The 13,450-nt window shown below is 32.2% G+C and overlaps 1 protein-coding gene and 1 long non-coding RNA gene across 3 annotated transcripts; both read left to right on the top strand.

Annotated features, from left to right (window-relative positions):
• The first annotated feature begins 2,170 nt into the window (after nt 1-2,170).
• On the top strand, nt 2,171-4,561 carry LOC146918550 (uncharacterized). 2 transcript variants are annotated; one of them, XR_015016258.1, is made up of 3 exons: nt 2,171-2,338; nt 2,429-2,489; nt 4,300-4,561. It is a non-coding gene; the product is annotated as an uncharacterized LOC146918550 (long non-coding RNA). The 2 variants fall into 2 exon arrangements; XR_015016257.1 differs by having other exon boundaries at nt 2,429-2,492.
• Nucleotides 4,562-7,754: 3,193 nt separating this feature from the next.
• Nucleotides 7,755-13,439, top strand: LOC146918549 (hexokinase-1-like). The gene is made up of 9 exons (XM_085720190.1): nt 7,755-8,108; nt 9,782-9,932; nt 10,024-10,206; nt 10,723-10,797; nt 10,994-11,149; nt 11,460-11,558; nt 11,636-11,766; nt 12,394-12,475; nt 12,686-13,439. The coding sequence occupies exons 1-9, from the start codon at nt 7,843-7,845 to the stop codon at nt 13,031-13,033; spliced, it is 1,491 nt and encodes a 496-aa protein (XP_085576316.1). The 5' UTR covers nt 7,755-7,842; the 3' UTR covers nt 13,034-13,439.
• The last annotated feature ends 11 nt before the right edge of the window (nt 13,440-13,450 follow it).

Genomic DNA, 13,450 nt, shown 5'->3' with positions numbered 1-13,450 from the left:
TTCAGGAAAAACCAGTTTTGATAATTTGAAGTTCAATCAAGATGTAAGTAAAATCTTGACAAAAACATCCCCGTGAGCTTTAGCTCAGTTGGTAGGGATATTGCATTTTATATGCAGGGGCTGGGGTTCGAACCCCAGACACTCCACTTCTCCACAATTTCTCCACAATTATATATATTGTGTGAGCTCTAGCCACTAGGCTACTTGACCAAAAAAATAAAAATAAGATTCGACAAAAACTGTTTCATCCAGAATTCAAACTCGGATTGTTTCGAACATATTGTGTGAGCTCTAGCCACTAGGCTACTTGACCAAAAAAATAAAAATAAGATTTGACAAAAACTGTTTCATCCAGAATTCAAACTCAGAATTCAAACTCGGATTGTTTCGAACAATTCGTTTCTATTGAAGTTCATTAAACACTTGAATTCAAATCACTAAGTATCTGTTTGTTTCAACGACAAAGAGGCACAAAGCGTGTGTTTTTTTCTTAACACTCCAAATTGGAGCTTCTTGATTCCACCGCAAAAAGCAACAGCACATCTAGGTATACTAAACACTCAAGCAAACATGTACTAAGGCTTTTTTTAGAAGAATTATGCATTAAGCATAATTACATTTTTTTTTATTCTAGCAAATTGTGTCTAATCTATCAATACTAATTTGATTTCAATACCATCATATTCATATACTTTAAATGATTACTTTGCTGAAGAGAAACTAGGAGGAAAATAAAAATATTATCAACTATGATAATCTTATCGCATGTACATAATCATCATAAATAAAGAATAGAATGAGGTCAATGTGTTCAACATATTTCAAAAATTACTTATGCTAAATCTTGATATCTAACTTTCACTTAATAAAATGACTTAAAGAATGAAATAATGGCACATGCAAACATCATAAAATCCTATGAGATCATTAAGTAGTAAGTGGAGCATTCTCTTTTCCTTCTTTTTATTCCATTTTACTGATTAAACTAGCAAAAAGAGGTTGTTTGTTGGTGGCAAATTAGCAATAGACACATAAGTGATTAGTGTGGAAGCATACCCTCATTTTGATTTGGTAGTTATAGCTTCGTTTTAGCTTCTGGAAAGTGGCAGAGAAGAGTTTGATCAATGCTAACTAGTATGGACTTGATATAGAAGCCCAACCAATATCAGAAAATGCAAGAGAGTATTTCTTTTTAAACCCTCTCAATATCTCTTTTTATTGAAAAATGCCCTCCAAATTGTTTTTCGGAGGCGTTAAAATTTTAAAAAAAATCCTTTGAGAGTTATCTCCCGAGTTTTTTTAACGGCCTAAGATACATTGAGAGTGCCTAAAAAGAACTTTTCAACGCAAGATTATACGCAGATAATCAACCCATTAGTCGAGGTTCAGAGGACGAGATAAGGAGTCACTATAAAGTAGCCATCAATAACCAGTCAAAATGAGGGAGATCTTAACGTAAGTCCGGCTGTTGTCGAATAGTAGTCTGAGGTGTACAAATAAGGGTGTTACCCCTTGGACATATCACTCAATCTACACTTCGCTAAATCCTACTTTCTACGATGTTGTACTTTGATATTGAAGTGTCTTTATAGGTGCTACCCCCTCACCTTATACAGAAGCATAGAAGAAGTATGGGAATCTATAAATCCATGAAACAAAGGATGAAAACTATATATTAATAATAAATGTTGAGCTATTTTATAAAAAAAATGCCCATTCATTATTTTCATATTTATTTATTTTCTTTGATAACAATCATTCGTAACATTTTTAATTCCACAATTGAAAAAAAAATTCAAGAAATTGACAACTGAAAACATTTAAATAATTTTTTAATAAGAATATTTAAATATGATAAAGAGTTAAATTGATTTTTTTTTTTAAAAATATGGTAAAATTGGATTATTATTATTTTTTTTTTATTTTGTGTTGGTAACATATGGGGGTGGGAGATTAGGTGTGCGGTATTGATATGAATCAAGACTACTCAAAATTGGCCCCAACAACGTATTCTAGATCCAATTCCAATGGGCTTAAACCCACCTACACGGAGCTTAGAAAATTACTATTTTCCCTTTTAAGATTGTTTATTTCCTTATTTCAGCGAGAGTTAACTCACGCTGAAAAATGCCGAGCCCGGTTGAGATAAGAGAATGAACAATTTTGAAAGGGAGAAGAGCAATCTTCCAAGCTTAAGCCCATTGGACATTAAAACCCATGGAGCTTTCAACCCAACCAACTCCCTACTCAGACCTTCCTTGCAAGAGAATCTCTCCCTCACAAACATGGCATCAGAACCAAACAAGAAGAGGAAAATCGATGAACCACTGTTACCCGGGTAAATCTTTTTGACTATATGATATTTTTCTGTTTGATTTCACTTCACCATAGAAAAATATATATTTATGTTATGATTTTCTACATGTAGGACTAGAGTTACATCTGATGTAAAGAATGTGACAGCTGCTACAACAATTGTGAATGGACGGGTGGTATATTTTTTTTTTTTTTTTTTTTATATCCAGTCATTTTTTAGCAAACAAATGTTTTAGTTTTTGCACATGAATGTGTGAGACATTGTCATTATAGTTTCTGGATGTATCGAATTGCAAATAGTCATTTTGGTTCTCCAGTATGTCTTTAGTTAGTTAGTTAGTTTAATCCTTAATTGTGTTTTTTATTGGTCAATTTATTTTTTTATTTTGCTCTGTAGACAAAGTGACAAATACCACATTAAACTGACACACACATGGGAGATCGTGGGTTCGAATTTGAGTCATCACAGATATCTGATTTAATGATTTCAAAATTTGTCAATTTAGTTTATAAAACTATTAAAATTGAGATATTTGAAGATGTGTTTGCAATTTTGATACATTCTGAGATTATAATGACATGTCTCACTCATTTGGGGATAAAAATGGTTGTTTGCCACCATTTTTGTTGTGATATTTTCTATTGGTGTTTTTTTATTATATTTTACTTTTTATAATACGAGTGAATAAGCAACTTAGTCCCTAAATGTGTAACTATCTTTCAGCTTAGTTCCCGAATTTTTTCAAATAGCATAATAGTCCTTGAATCTTTAGGTAATCACATCCACGTTTGTTGAAGTATTTGATTGAAATTATGCGTACGTATGAATTTAGCCAATTGTTGTGGCTTTGGTAAGCGTGTTTAAGAGTAAGTATTTTGTGTAATGTTTATTATTTAAGTCGTTGTATTCGTCGAGGTGTTGTATCATCATTGTTTAACGTCGCACGTCATTGTGGTTAACGCATGAAGTTAACTGACGCTGAAAAAAAATTGGGACTAAAAGATAGGAGTTCATTATGACTATTCTCATTAATAGTGTTCATTCATGTATGGGAACGCAAAGTTGATCACCTAGTTGGTGATGGATCCTTCCTACGTGATTGAGCTTCTACTTCCGCTCCAATGAGAGGGATGTACCTGCAAAGACACTCTGAGACCAAAGTAAGGTCGAGTTTAACATTGGGTCTAAGAGTGAGGTATGAAGTGTGTCATACCTGGGGTTTGTCCCCAAACTATAGCAGTTCTGCAATCCTAAGGATGTTGTATGTGGTCACTTCCTCATCTTAAATTTAAAATTTGTAGTAATCCTCATCTTGATATGTGTGTATCTTTATCTGATTAAGGTTAAGTGTCTCTCCTAGATATGTGGATCAATAATGAGATATATTCCTATCCTTATCCCTGGTATTTGAATTCTTCTTCTGGTCTAGGACTGTATTTGGGCATGGCTTGCACATTTCCCTTTGTTGGGACCATTTTAATTTAAAGGACAATAGATGATCAGTTTTGAACTTTCTAGCTCCATCACAGTACAAATATAGATATATTCATACGAGGGTAGCTAATTTACACATACTTAAAAATTAGAATGTATATGGTAGCAGCATGCGTCTTTTAATTTGGACCCGCGTCGTGTAGTAGAGACTAATAAATAACTTAAGTCAAATAGAATTATATGGATGGGAAACTGTCTTTAGGGTTCTGAGCTATGAAGCACATACACAGACAACGGACATGACACATACATTGACATGTTGTCACCGATTATATTTTGAGAAAATGAATTAATCAAACGTAATCGCATGTGTCTGTGTCGAATACTGACACTTGTCAGACACTAGACACACCTTGATTAGATATGCCGATCATGAGACAAACATGAAAATAAGTTTATAAACTAGTTTAACTTGTACTAAACTTTTGATTAAGCTCCTTGAATAACATAACTTATATTGAATATATTTATTGGTCTGGCATGTGTAGGTTGCAGCCCAAACTAGTGGAATTAATTCTACAGTTTCACAGAACAAATCTCTTGCAGTAACACAAGCACAACAAGATGGTTGTACTGGGAATTATAGGATTTTTGATTCACCCTATGGCAATTTTCTAGTACCTGTAATTCCAACTCTTGCAGAACTAGCCTAGTAATTCTTGTACCGGTGCCCTAATTCATGGATTTTATAATGTCAAGTTGCAAGCTCTGATCTTAAATAGTAACACAATAAGAGTTTGTTTGGATTGACATATTTGAGCTTATATGCTAAAATAATCGAATAAGCACTTGGAAGACTGTTTGAGAGAGTTTATGACACAATAAGTGATGAAATTCATAAGTTATTTTCTACTTATTTTCATAAGCTCTCCATGATAGCTTCTGAAAACGCTTATAGCTTTGATGAAAACATTTTGGCTTTATTTTTTGTTATAGAAATAGCTTATATAACTGCACATACATGATAAGTGCTTAAACTATAAGCACTTACTCAATCCAAACATAGACTAAATTGTAACTTAATAACTTGTATTGTTGTGATGTTTTTCATTTTGTCATCATTCAACTAGCATAAGACACCCCACATAATGACACAAATATGGTTCTTGCATTGGAGTAAAAATGAGTGATAGTTCTTAAATTCTATGTGTCATCTATGGACCCACAAAAAGTGATTGAAGAACAAAATTTTGGTTCTAGCATTGGAGATGCTCTAATGAAATATTCACTGTGGACCTGACTAGCTCCCAATGTTAGGTTGGGATCACAATAAATGATGACAATATAAAACACTCACTAAGAACAATAATGTCTTATCTTGAACTAATGCATTTTATAAAGTGCATTTACCAAAACAATATATTACAGAAAAAGATAAAAATGCTTGTATTTTATAAAGATTTGAATGAATGCATAAATGGATGAGAATAGATTATCTGTAGACTGTAGTGGTTGTATAGTGCAGTTGTCTGCATGTTAAGATGTGTCATTGTCCTCTTGAAAAATAGTATCTATTTATGTTTGGTGAAATTAAAATATTGATTTGATGTATCATTCTACAAGATGTTAAGGTTCCCACAGCAAAGAAGATATGGGTCACTATCAAATTGTAAAAATGTATGCATTTATGCTTGATGTACTAAAATATTGATGATTTGAAATATTATCAGGTGGTCCCTAATATCATATGATTTGGTTGCATTTCATTTCAAATCACAACCTGACTGTACCTATAGAAAAATTACTGTAACATTTCTTAACAGTAGCCCTCTAGAAAAGAAAGTTAAAAAAATTAGTATTTCACAATCAACAAATATTAATTCTCACATGTTAATAGTTTTCTGATACATTGGTATATTTGTTTTTCTTTTCTATGATTTGTATAACACTGAACAACTAGCTAAATCTTGTTGATTTAGTTGGAACAATGAAACTGAAATTGTGAAACAGAAACTTTTTGAGTTCTTAAATTTTACTTTGATATAATTTTGTAATAAACCAAATAGGGCAAAGGTTTCATAAATGTTTCAATAATATATACACCAAGGATTGATTAAGAAAGTTAGTTCTCCTTTCAGATGAGTAAAGCTCTCAAATTCTTCACCTCTATCTCTATTTTTTGTGCATCTGTCTTTGACCCCCTTTTAGGGTATGTTTGATATTGCAGTGGTATATCAGAATCATAATAACTCGCCGTGATTTTTTAAAGGTTACATTTTATAATTTTTGTAAAATTAATGTGGATCACCGTGATTCTGCCATATTCAGTGTGATATCAAAATATAACTTTTGTAAAATCACGGTTGATCATCGTGATTATGTTATATTCACATACCAAACATAAGCTTACCTATCTTTTTTTTTTTTTTGAAGAAATAAGCTTACCTATCTTAAAAGTTGGCCAAACCTCGTTAATCTCAAACATGCTCCTCTAAGTAACTTTTCCAACAAGGTATTATATGTCTTAATTGGGTCAAATCTGATTAAGGTTGTGAACTTGTGAGAAATAATACATGGAAAAATGTTGTACAAAAACGGAAAAGTTACACCTAACACAAGGGATTTATTTAGTCAAAAAAAGTGTTGGCAAATATATTACGACAAAACAATATTATTTTTGAAATCATAGTTTCTTTTTGTTGACAAAATATATTTTATATACATTTTCAATCATTCCGTTTTAGAAACTATGTTTAAAATCATAGTTTTTTTTTTACTTAATGTTTAAAATCATAGCTTTTTTTTTAAAGATTTAAAATCATAGTTTTTTTTAAGGAAAAAAAATAAAAAATCATAGTTAAAATCCGAAAGATTAACTTGTATTACATTTTCAATAAATTTTAAATAATTAATTGTTATTTATATTTCAATACAAAAATATTTGTTAATTATTATCCTCTCATTGAAATTGTTTTCTTCTTTTGTAATGGAAAAAATGTTAAATCATAATTAAAACTCACACATACAAGTCGATGAATTTTTATAATTTTATCTATAAAAGCACAAAGAAAGACATGTTACCATCCATCTAAATGATAATATCTATGTCCATGTAAGCTTAGCTCAGTTGGTAAGAACAATGCATAATACTCCCTCCGTCTCACAATATTTGTCTCTTTGGCATTTTTTCTTTTTCTCAAAATAATTGTCACTTTAAAATACCAATGCAACATTTATTATTTTTTTCCATTACTATACCCTTATTTATTGAATTTCATGCAACTTAATTACTCCACTAACTACAATTAATAAGGGTGTTTTAGTAAATGATATTAATTTTATCATTGGAATCAACACAATCAATTATTTCCTTAATAATCGTGCACAAACCTTAAACGACTACACCCTCCGGTCACTATTATAAGCAAAAAACAACATTTTGGATTCATTCATTTAATGATGTATGTGGTCTATAATAAAGACCAAATACATCATTAAATGAATGAATCTAAAATGTTGTTTTTTGCTTATAATAGTGACCGGAGGGTGTATTATTTATAGACGGAGGGAGTATATACAAGGTCCAGGGTTCGAATCCCGGCCACCAAAAAAAAAATGCTAATATCTATAAGGATTTCCAAAACAAAACAAATTTATTTTTACTTTAGTTATAAAAACAAATCAAATTTAATAGTATTATTTTTTTAAGGCAAATTTAATATTATTATTATTATTGCCTATAAAAATATTTAATACAATTCTTACTAATATTCTTTTTTTTTTAATCTCAGTGTCAATTATTAGTTCCTTAATAAAATTAAAATTAAACTAATTTTTACATTAATTGTTAATTAATACTATTTACTAAAAATTAATATCTCAAACATTATTACAATTATTTTTGCGTTAATTTTGACTCTGTTTTCCCACGTGCTGTTTTTTGTCTTATTCAGACCAAACGTCACATTTCACACACAAATCCGAAGAATCTGTGTACTTTTTCAAATCAACTTGCAATTCTGATTCCAACCCATTTTCCATCTTCTTTCGCTGACTCAAAAGTTTCTATCTTTTCATCATTTGACTCAGTAATGGCCAAGATAGTAGCTACGGTGGCGGTGGTGGCGGCTGCTGCGGCGGCGGTGGTGGTAGGGCAGCAAAGGAGTAAAGAGGGGTGTGGAAAATGGGAAAAGGTTGAGGAGATATTGAAGGTGTTTGGTGAAGAGTGTGAGACTTCAATTGAGAAGTTGAAGAGTGTTGCTGAAGCTATGGTTGTTGAAATGCAAAATGGTTTGGAGAATGAAGGTGGTAGTATGCTCAAGATGTTGATCTCCTTTGTTGATAATCTTCCATCTGGGTTCTTCTCTTTGCTTTTTCTCTCAATTTCATATGTTTCAAATTCATTCAATTTTGCATGTTTATGTTTTTTAATGTTTATGTCTTTGCTTTTGTGTTTTTTGTTTTTGTTTATGTTTATGTTTTTGGATGTTTGTTTGTTTCTTCAATTGCTTTGTTGTTGAAGAGTTCATGAACTTTTGTTCAATACTTGAGAATCAATACTTAGTGAATTTCTGTTGTAGTTGACTTTTGTAATGATCATTATTGCTAGATTATGCTAATTTGTGTCTTGTGTTTTGTAGTTGTTCCTCTCTCAAATTTATGAGTTTTTTGTCTATGTTTTTGGATGTTTGTTCAATTGCCTTGTTATAGAGTTCTTAAATTTCTGTTCAATACTTGAGAATCAAGTTTTTATTTTTAAATGTCTCTCAAATTTATGTGTTGTGTTTTTTGTTTTTGGATGTTTGTTCAATTTCAATTACCTTGTTCAATACTTGGCAATCAAGCTTTATGTTTATTTTTCTTTGTTTTTGTTTTTGTTTTGGGATGTTTGTTGAATTACCTTTTTGTTAAATAGTTTTTGAATTTCTGCTCAATACCTGAGAATCAAGCTTTTTGTTGAATTACATGCTTGATGAATGAATTTCTTTTGTAGTTGACTTTTGTAATGATCAATAGTCAATGTTTTAAATCATGGTATGGATATTAGATAACCTGATATGCCGTTGCGAGAGAATTTTGAAATGCACGATACAATATGGCCTAGAAATTTGTGTTTTTTGTTTTTGGACATTCTAACTTAGTCCTTTTTGGCCAAAAGAATTTACAAATTTCTGTTAAATACTTGAGAATCAAATTTTTTTTTTTTTTTAAACAACCAGTGTTAGTAATTAGTTGTTAGGTTTAGGTTTGTATTTTTCTTCTTTTTCTAGGTTTGAACCTTGACCTCCAACTCTTTTAATCCTTAGCTCAAAAAATTTGAGCTACCTAATCTCCCTGAGAACAAAGATTTTTTATTTTATTGTTTTACTTGACCATGCAAAATTGGTCTGTTTTACATATTTAGTGAATTTCTTTTCTAGTTGACTTCTGTAATGATCATTATTGTTGGATGGCTATATGTGAGTTTTTGTTTTTCTCACTTCCCAGTTTAAACTGTGGTTGTTTGTTGTTGCTATTATGATTATGTCGTGCTGATCCTAGATATTGTGGAAATGTGTTAATGTGGCTGCAACTACGGTTGCGATGCGTGCTAGAACCCTTCTGAATGAAGAAAAATTATTCTTAAGTTTGCATTGAATGATGGAACATCATATATATGAGCTGTGATTATGATCCTTTACGTCATTTCAGTCAAGAGCAAAATTAATACGAACTAAGTTGGAATAAGAAAGCTGTAAACGTAAACTGAAATAACGGAATAACTTACTTTTCTGTTAACATTAACTGGTAGTTATTTATCATGTAACAATATTTGCAGACAACAATATAAAAAAAAATGATTTTGGGGTGTCTATGTTATGCTTGTCTATGTTATGTTCTGAAAACCCTAAGAACGAGTAGAAGAAAGAGGAAATTTGAATGATTAATGATAAAACTAATACAAACAAGAGTGCTGTGTCATTTGAACTTGTCATTATTCATTCCTTTTTGAGTATTTTTTTTTTTTTAACTTTGTGGCATTATTTATAGGGATGAGAAAGGTCTCTTTTATGCATTGGACCTTGGTGGCACAAACTTCCGTGCCCTTCGTATCCAATTAGGTGGAAAAGAGAAAGGTGTTGTCAAAGTAGAAACCGAAGAAGTTTCAATTCCTCCTCATTTGATGACCGGTTCTTCACATGTAAGTCTGTAGTAAGAAAAATCTATCAAACCATTGATTCTGCTTAGTTCCTACTATGCCCTAAAACATGTTAATTATTTCATTACTACAGGAATTATTTGATTTTATAGCGACATCTCTTGCGAAGTTTGTTAGTTCTGAGCCTGAAGAGTTTCGTCCTCTCCCTGGAAGAAAAAGGGAATTGGGTTTCACGTTCTCATTTCCGGTGAGGCAGACATCAATTGCATCCGGGACTCTAATAAAGTGGAGTAAAGGTTTCAATATTGAGGATGTGGTAATTCTTGTTACCTTAATTCTTTTATATTAAATTTTATTTGCATCGGCGTTCTTTCTTGATGTCATTTGTACCACATAAACTCTTTTCGAAGAGAGAACTCTCTTCATTTGTTGCGAATAGGATTTGGATGATATTTGAATATTTTTTCACTTGAGTTATATGTACTTTGAATCAATGTTTTTTATTAATATTTTACCATTTATGTTAGTATTATAATAGCATTTATGTTTTATTAGTTTGCTAAACATACTCAATACAAGATACATGTTCAGTATCGAATGACTAAAATGCGGGTAATGGATCAGAGTACGATTACATAGATACCTAGCAATTAAGGATATGATTGTTGAAGTTACTATTACCTACATGAATACATGTCTAGATTTTTTATATTTTTTAAATGTGGATATAAAGACGAGCACTAGAGTATACGCAAACCCTATTCATTGTCATTCTAATTGAATGTGGTATTCAAACAGTTACTTCATTGTGATTCTGTGTGGTTTTCTGTAGGTCGGAGAAGATATAGTTGGTGAACTAACCAAGTCCTTGGAAAAAGTTGGCCTGCAGATGCGCGTGACAGCTCTCGTCAGTCTTGCTTACCTTCTTTTCACAATTCCTTTACCTTTTCACCGATTACTTAGGATTTGAGAATGATTTTTAGTTTGTATTAGACAGAAATTTTGATTAATGATATTCAACGTTTCAATTTTTTTTAAAATGTTTCTTGAATCCTTAGCAACTTAAAACTGGAATCAAAACCTAACTTAATGATGGAATGTAGATTAACGACACCGTTGGAACAGTAGCTAAAGCCAGATTCAGCAATCAGGATGTCATTGCCGGTGTAATTCTTGGTACTGGAACAAATGCAGCATATTTAGAACATGTTAGTGCAATTCCTAAATGGCACGGTGTTGTACCGAAATCAGGAAAGATGGTATGTAGCATATGAATATTTATGACACTGCTTGTGTGATAGAACTGTGTTCACCATGATTCTAAGAGGCATGTAATTTTATATTCCAAAATGATCCCTGAATTTGCAAACTATTAATCAAGTTCATCTCTTTGTTTGGATCTGTATAACGGGAAGGGATGAATATGATTAACATTTTGCAATTTTAGGGATCATTTCGAAATATTGATAATGTGAAGGGCTATGCTGTCTTACATTTTCAAGGACTAAATTGGATATTTACTCATTTTAGTTGTTTGTCAAAGCACGCTGAATATTATTACTTCTATAGGTTATAAACATGGAATGGGGTAATTTCCGTTCCTCGCATCTTCCTCTAACAGAATACGATCAAGCTCTAGATGCGGCGAGCTTAAACCCTGGAGAACAGGTAATGGTTATCTATAGTTGCTTTAAACACGGCGAGCTTGGTGTGCGTCTATAATACTCTTCCACTGTTATTTGCAGATTTTTGAGAAGATAATTTCTGGTATGTATTTGGGTGACATTGTAAGGAGAGTACTACTGAAGATGGCTGAAGAAGCTGAAATTTTTGGGGATACTGTTCCTCCCAAGTTGAGAATTCCTTTCATACTTAGGTATGATGATGATTTATCCAACCTAACACTTTAGATTCTGTTTGAATTATTTACATCGCATTTTCATTCAAAATTTCGATGAATTTTTTTGTGAGCAGTGGAATGAAAATGATGGTCTTGCCTTTTCTTTTCTTCATTTGTATTTTCTTACCAAGCAAGCAGACAAATGGTTTTCACTCCTCATTTTCATTGCCTCCTAATTTATCGTATTTAGATCATCTTCAATGGTAGAACTCATTGTGGATTCTTAACATACTTTTAGTGTGTTTTGTCCTACAATGCCAACTAGAATTTAAGAACCTCAAAGAAATTTTCACTGCAATTATAGATGTAGAATCCTTTAGAACTTAAAACCAGTCCTCAGAAACTGACACCTTAAGATTTTAGAACCGGTTCTTATAGCATAAGCATTCTTCGACACGACTTCCGTGTCTACGGAGGTCTCCAATGGTGTAAAGTGCAAGAACCTGTTCAATACTAAGTTAAACACTATATCAATATTAAAACAAACTAATTTGAGGTGTACATGTCTGCATTGTAAGCCATCATTCTTGTTTTTTATTTTATTTTTTTACTTTTAACTTTCTTTGTATAGAATTTTCACATCTTTTTTTATGGGATTGATAGGACGCCTGACATGTCTGCTATGCATCACGATACATCTTCAGATCTAAAGGTGGTTGGAAAAAAATTGAAGGATATATTGGAGGTATGGCTGCTTCTTTGAACATGCGGAAAATACGAATATACTTGTTGGCTACATTTATATAATCTTGCAATTGATTTTTTTGAATTAGATATAAAAGGCGGTAAATTTTGGTGAATCCATTGTTTATAATCTTCCATCACAAGTTAACTGTATTTCTCCTTTCCAAAGGAAGTGGTTTGGTTTTCTTACTGCTTTCCATCTTTTCTATAGATTGATAACACACCCCTAAAAGTGAGGAAGATTGTTGTGGAACTCTGCGATATTGTTTCTGTTCGTGGGGCCCGCCTTGCTGCTGCTGCTATTTTTGGCATCCTAAGGAAATTGGGAAGAGATACGGAAAAGGCCGGGGATAAACAAAAATCAGTGATAGCATTGGATGGAGGATTATTTGAACACTACGCGAAATTCAGAACATGCATGGAGAGTACACTAAGGGAGTTGTTGGGAGATGAAGCATCCGGGACAATCGGAATCGAACATTCCAACGACGGCTCTGGAATTGGAGCAGCCCTCCTTGCAGCTTCTCAGTCCCAATATTTGGGAGTGGAAGAGTCCTAATGATGTGATTAACACCATTGCCAAAAGTAAACAGGTGTAATAGTAGTTTCAATTTTCTTCATACCGAGTAGATCAACGGATTGAAAAGGCAAAGCCTTAGTTACCGCCCCTTCAGAGGTTTCAACTGGAGTGTGGCCGAAGTTCACTTTGAGCATATCGGTGGAGATATGCATTCTTGCTGCAACCTCGCTGCTTCTTGGATAATTGCCAGGGCGTTGTTTTGGTTACAGTGTTTGTCTCTCCCTTTTTAAGAATAATATGAGAGATGTAAACTTTTGAATAGTGATGTTTTGCCAAATGTAACATGTTTACAAGAATAAATTAGGATTAACTTATTGGCAAAGGTGAAAGATTTTAACTCATAGCTTTTGAGTTATCAATGAAGAGTTCCTTTTGATTATTATGATATACATTCCT

The sequence above is a fragment of the Medicago sativa genome, chromosome 6 (genome assembly GCF_051527215.1).
Source record: "Medicago sativa cultivar Bolivia chromosome 6, Bolivia_mono, whole genome shotgun sequence".
Classification (NCBI taxonomy): domain Eukaryota; kingdom Viridiplantae; phylum Streptophyta; class Magnoliopsida; order Fabales; family Fabaceae; genus Medicago; species Medicago sativa.
This window is presented reverse-complemented; position numbering and strand designations above follow the sequence as displayed.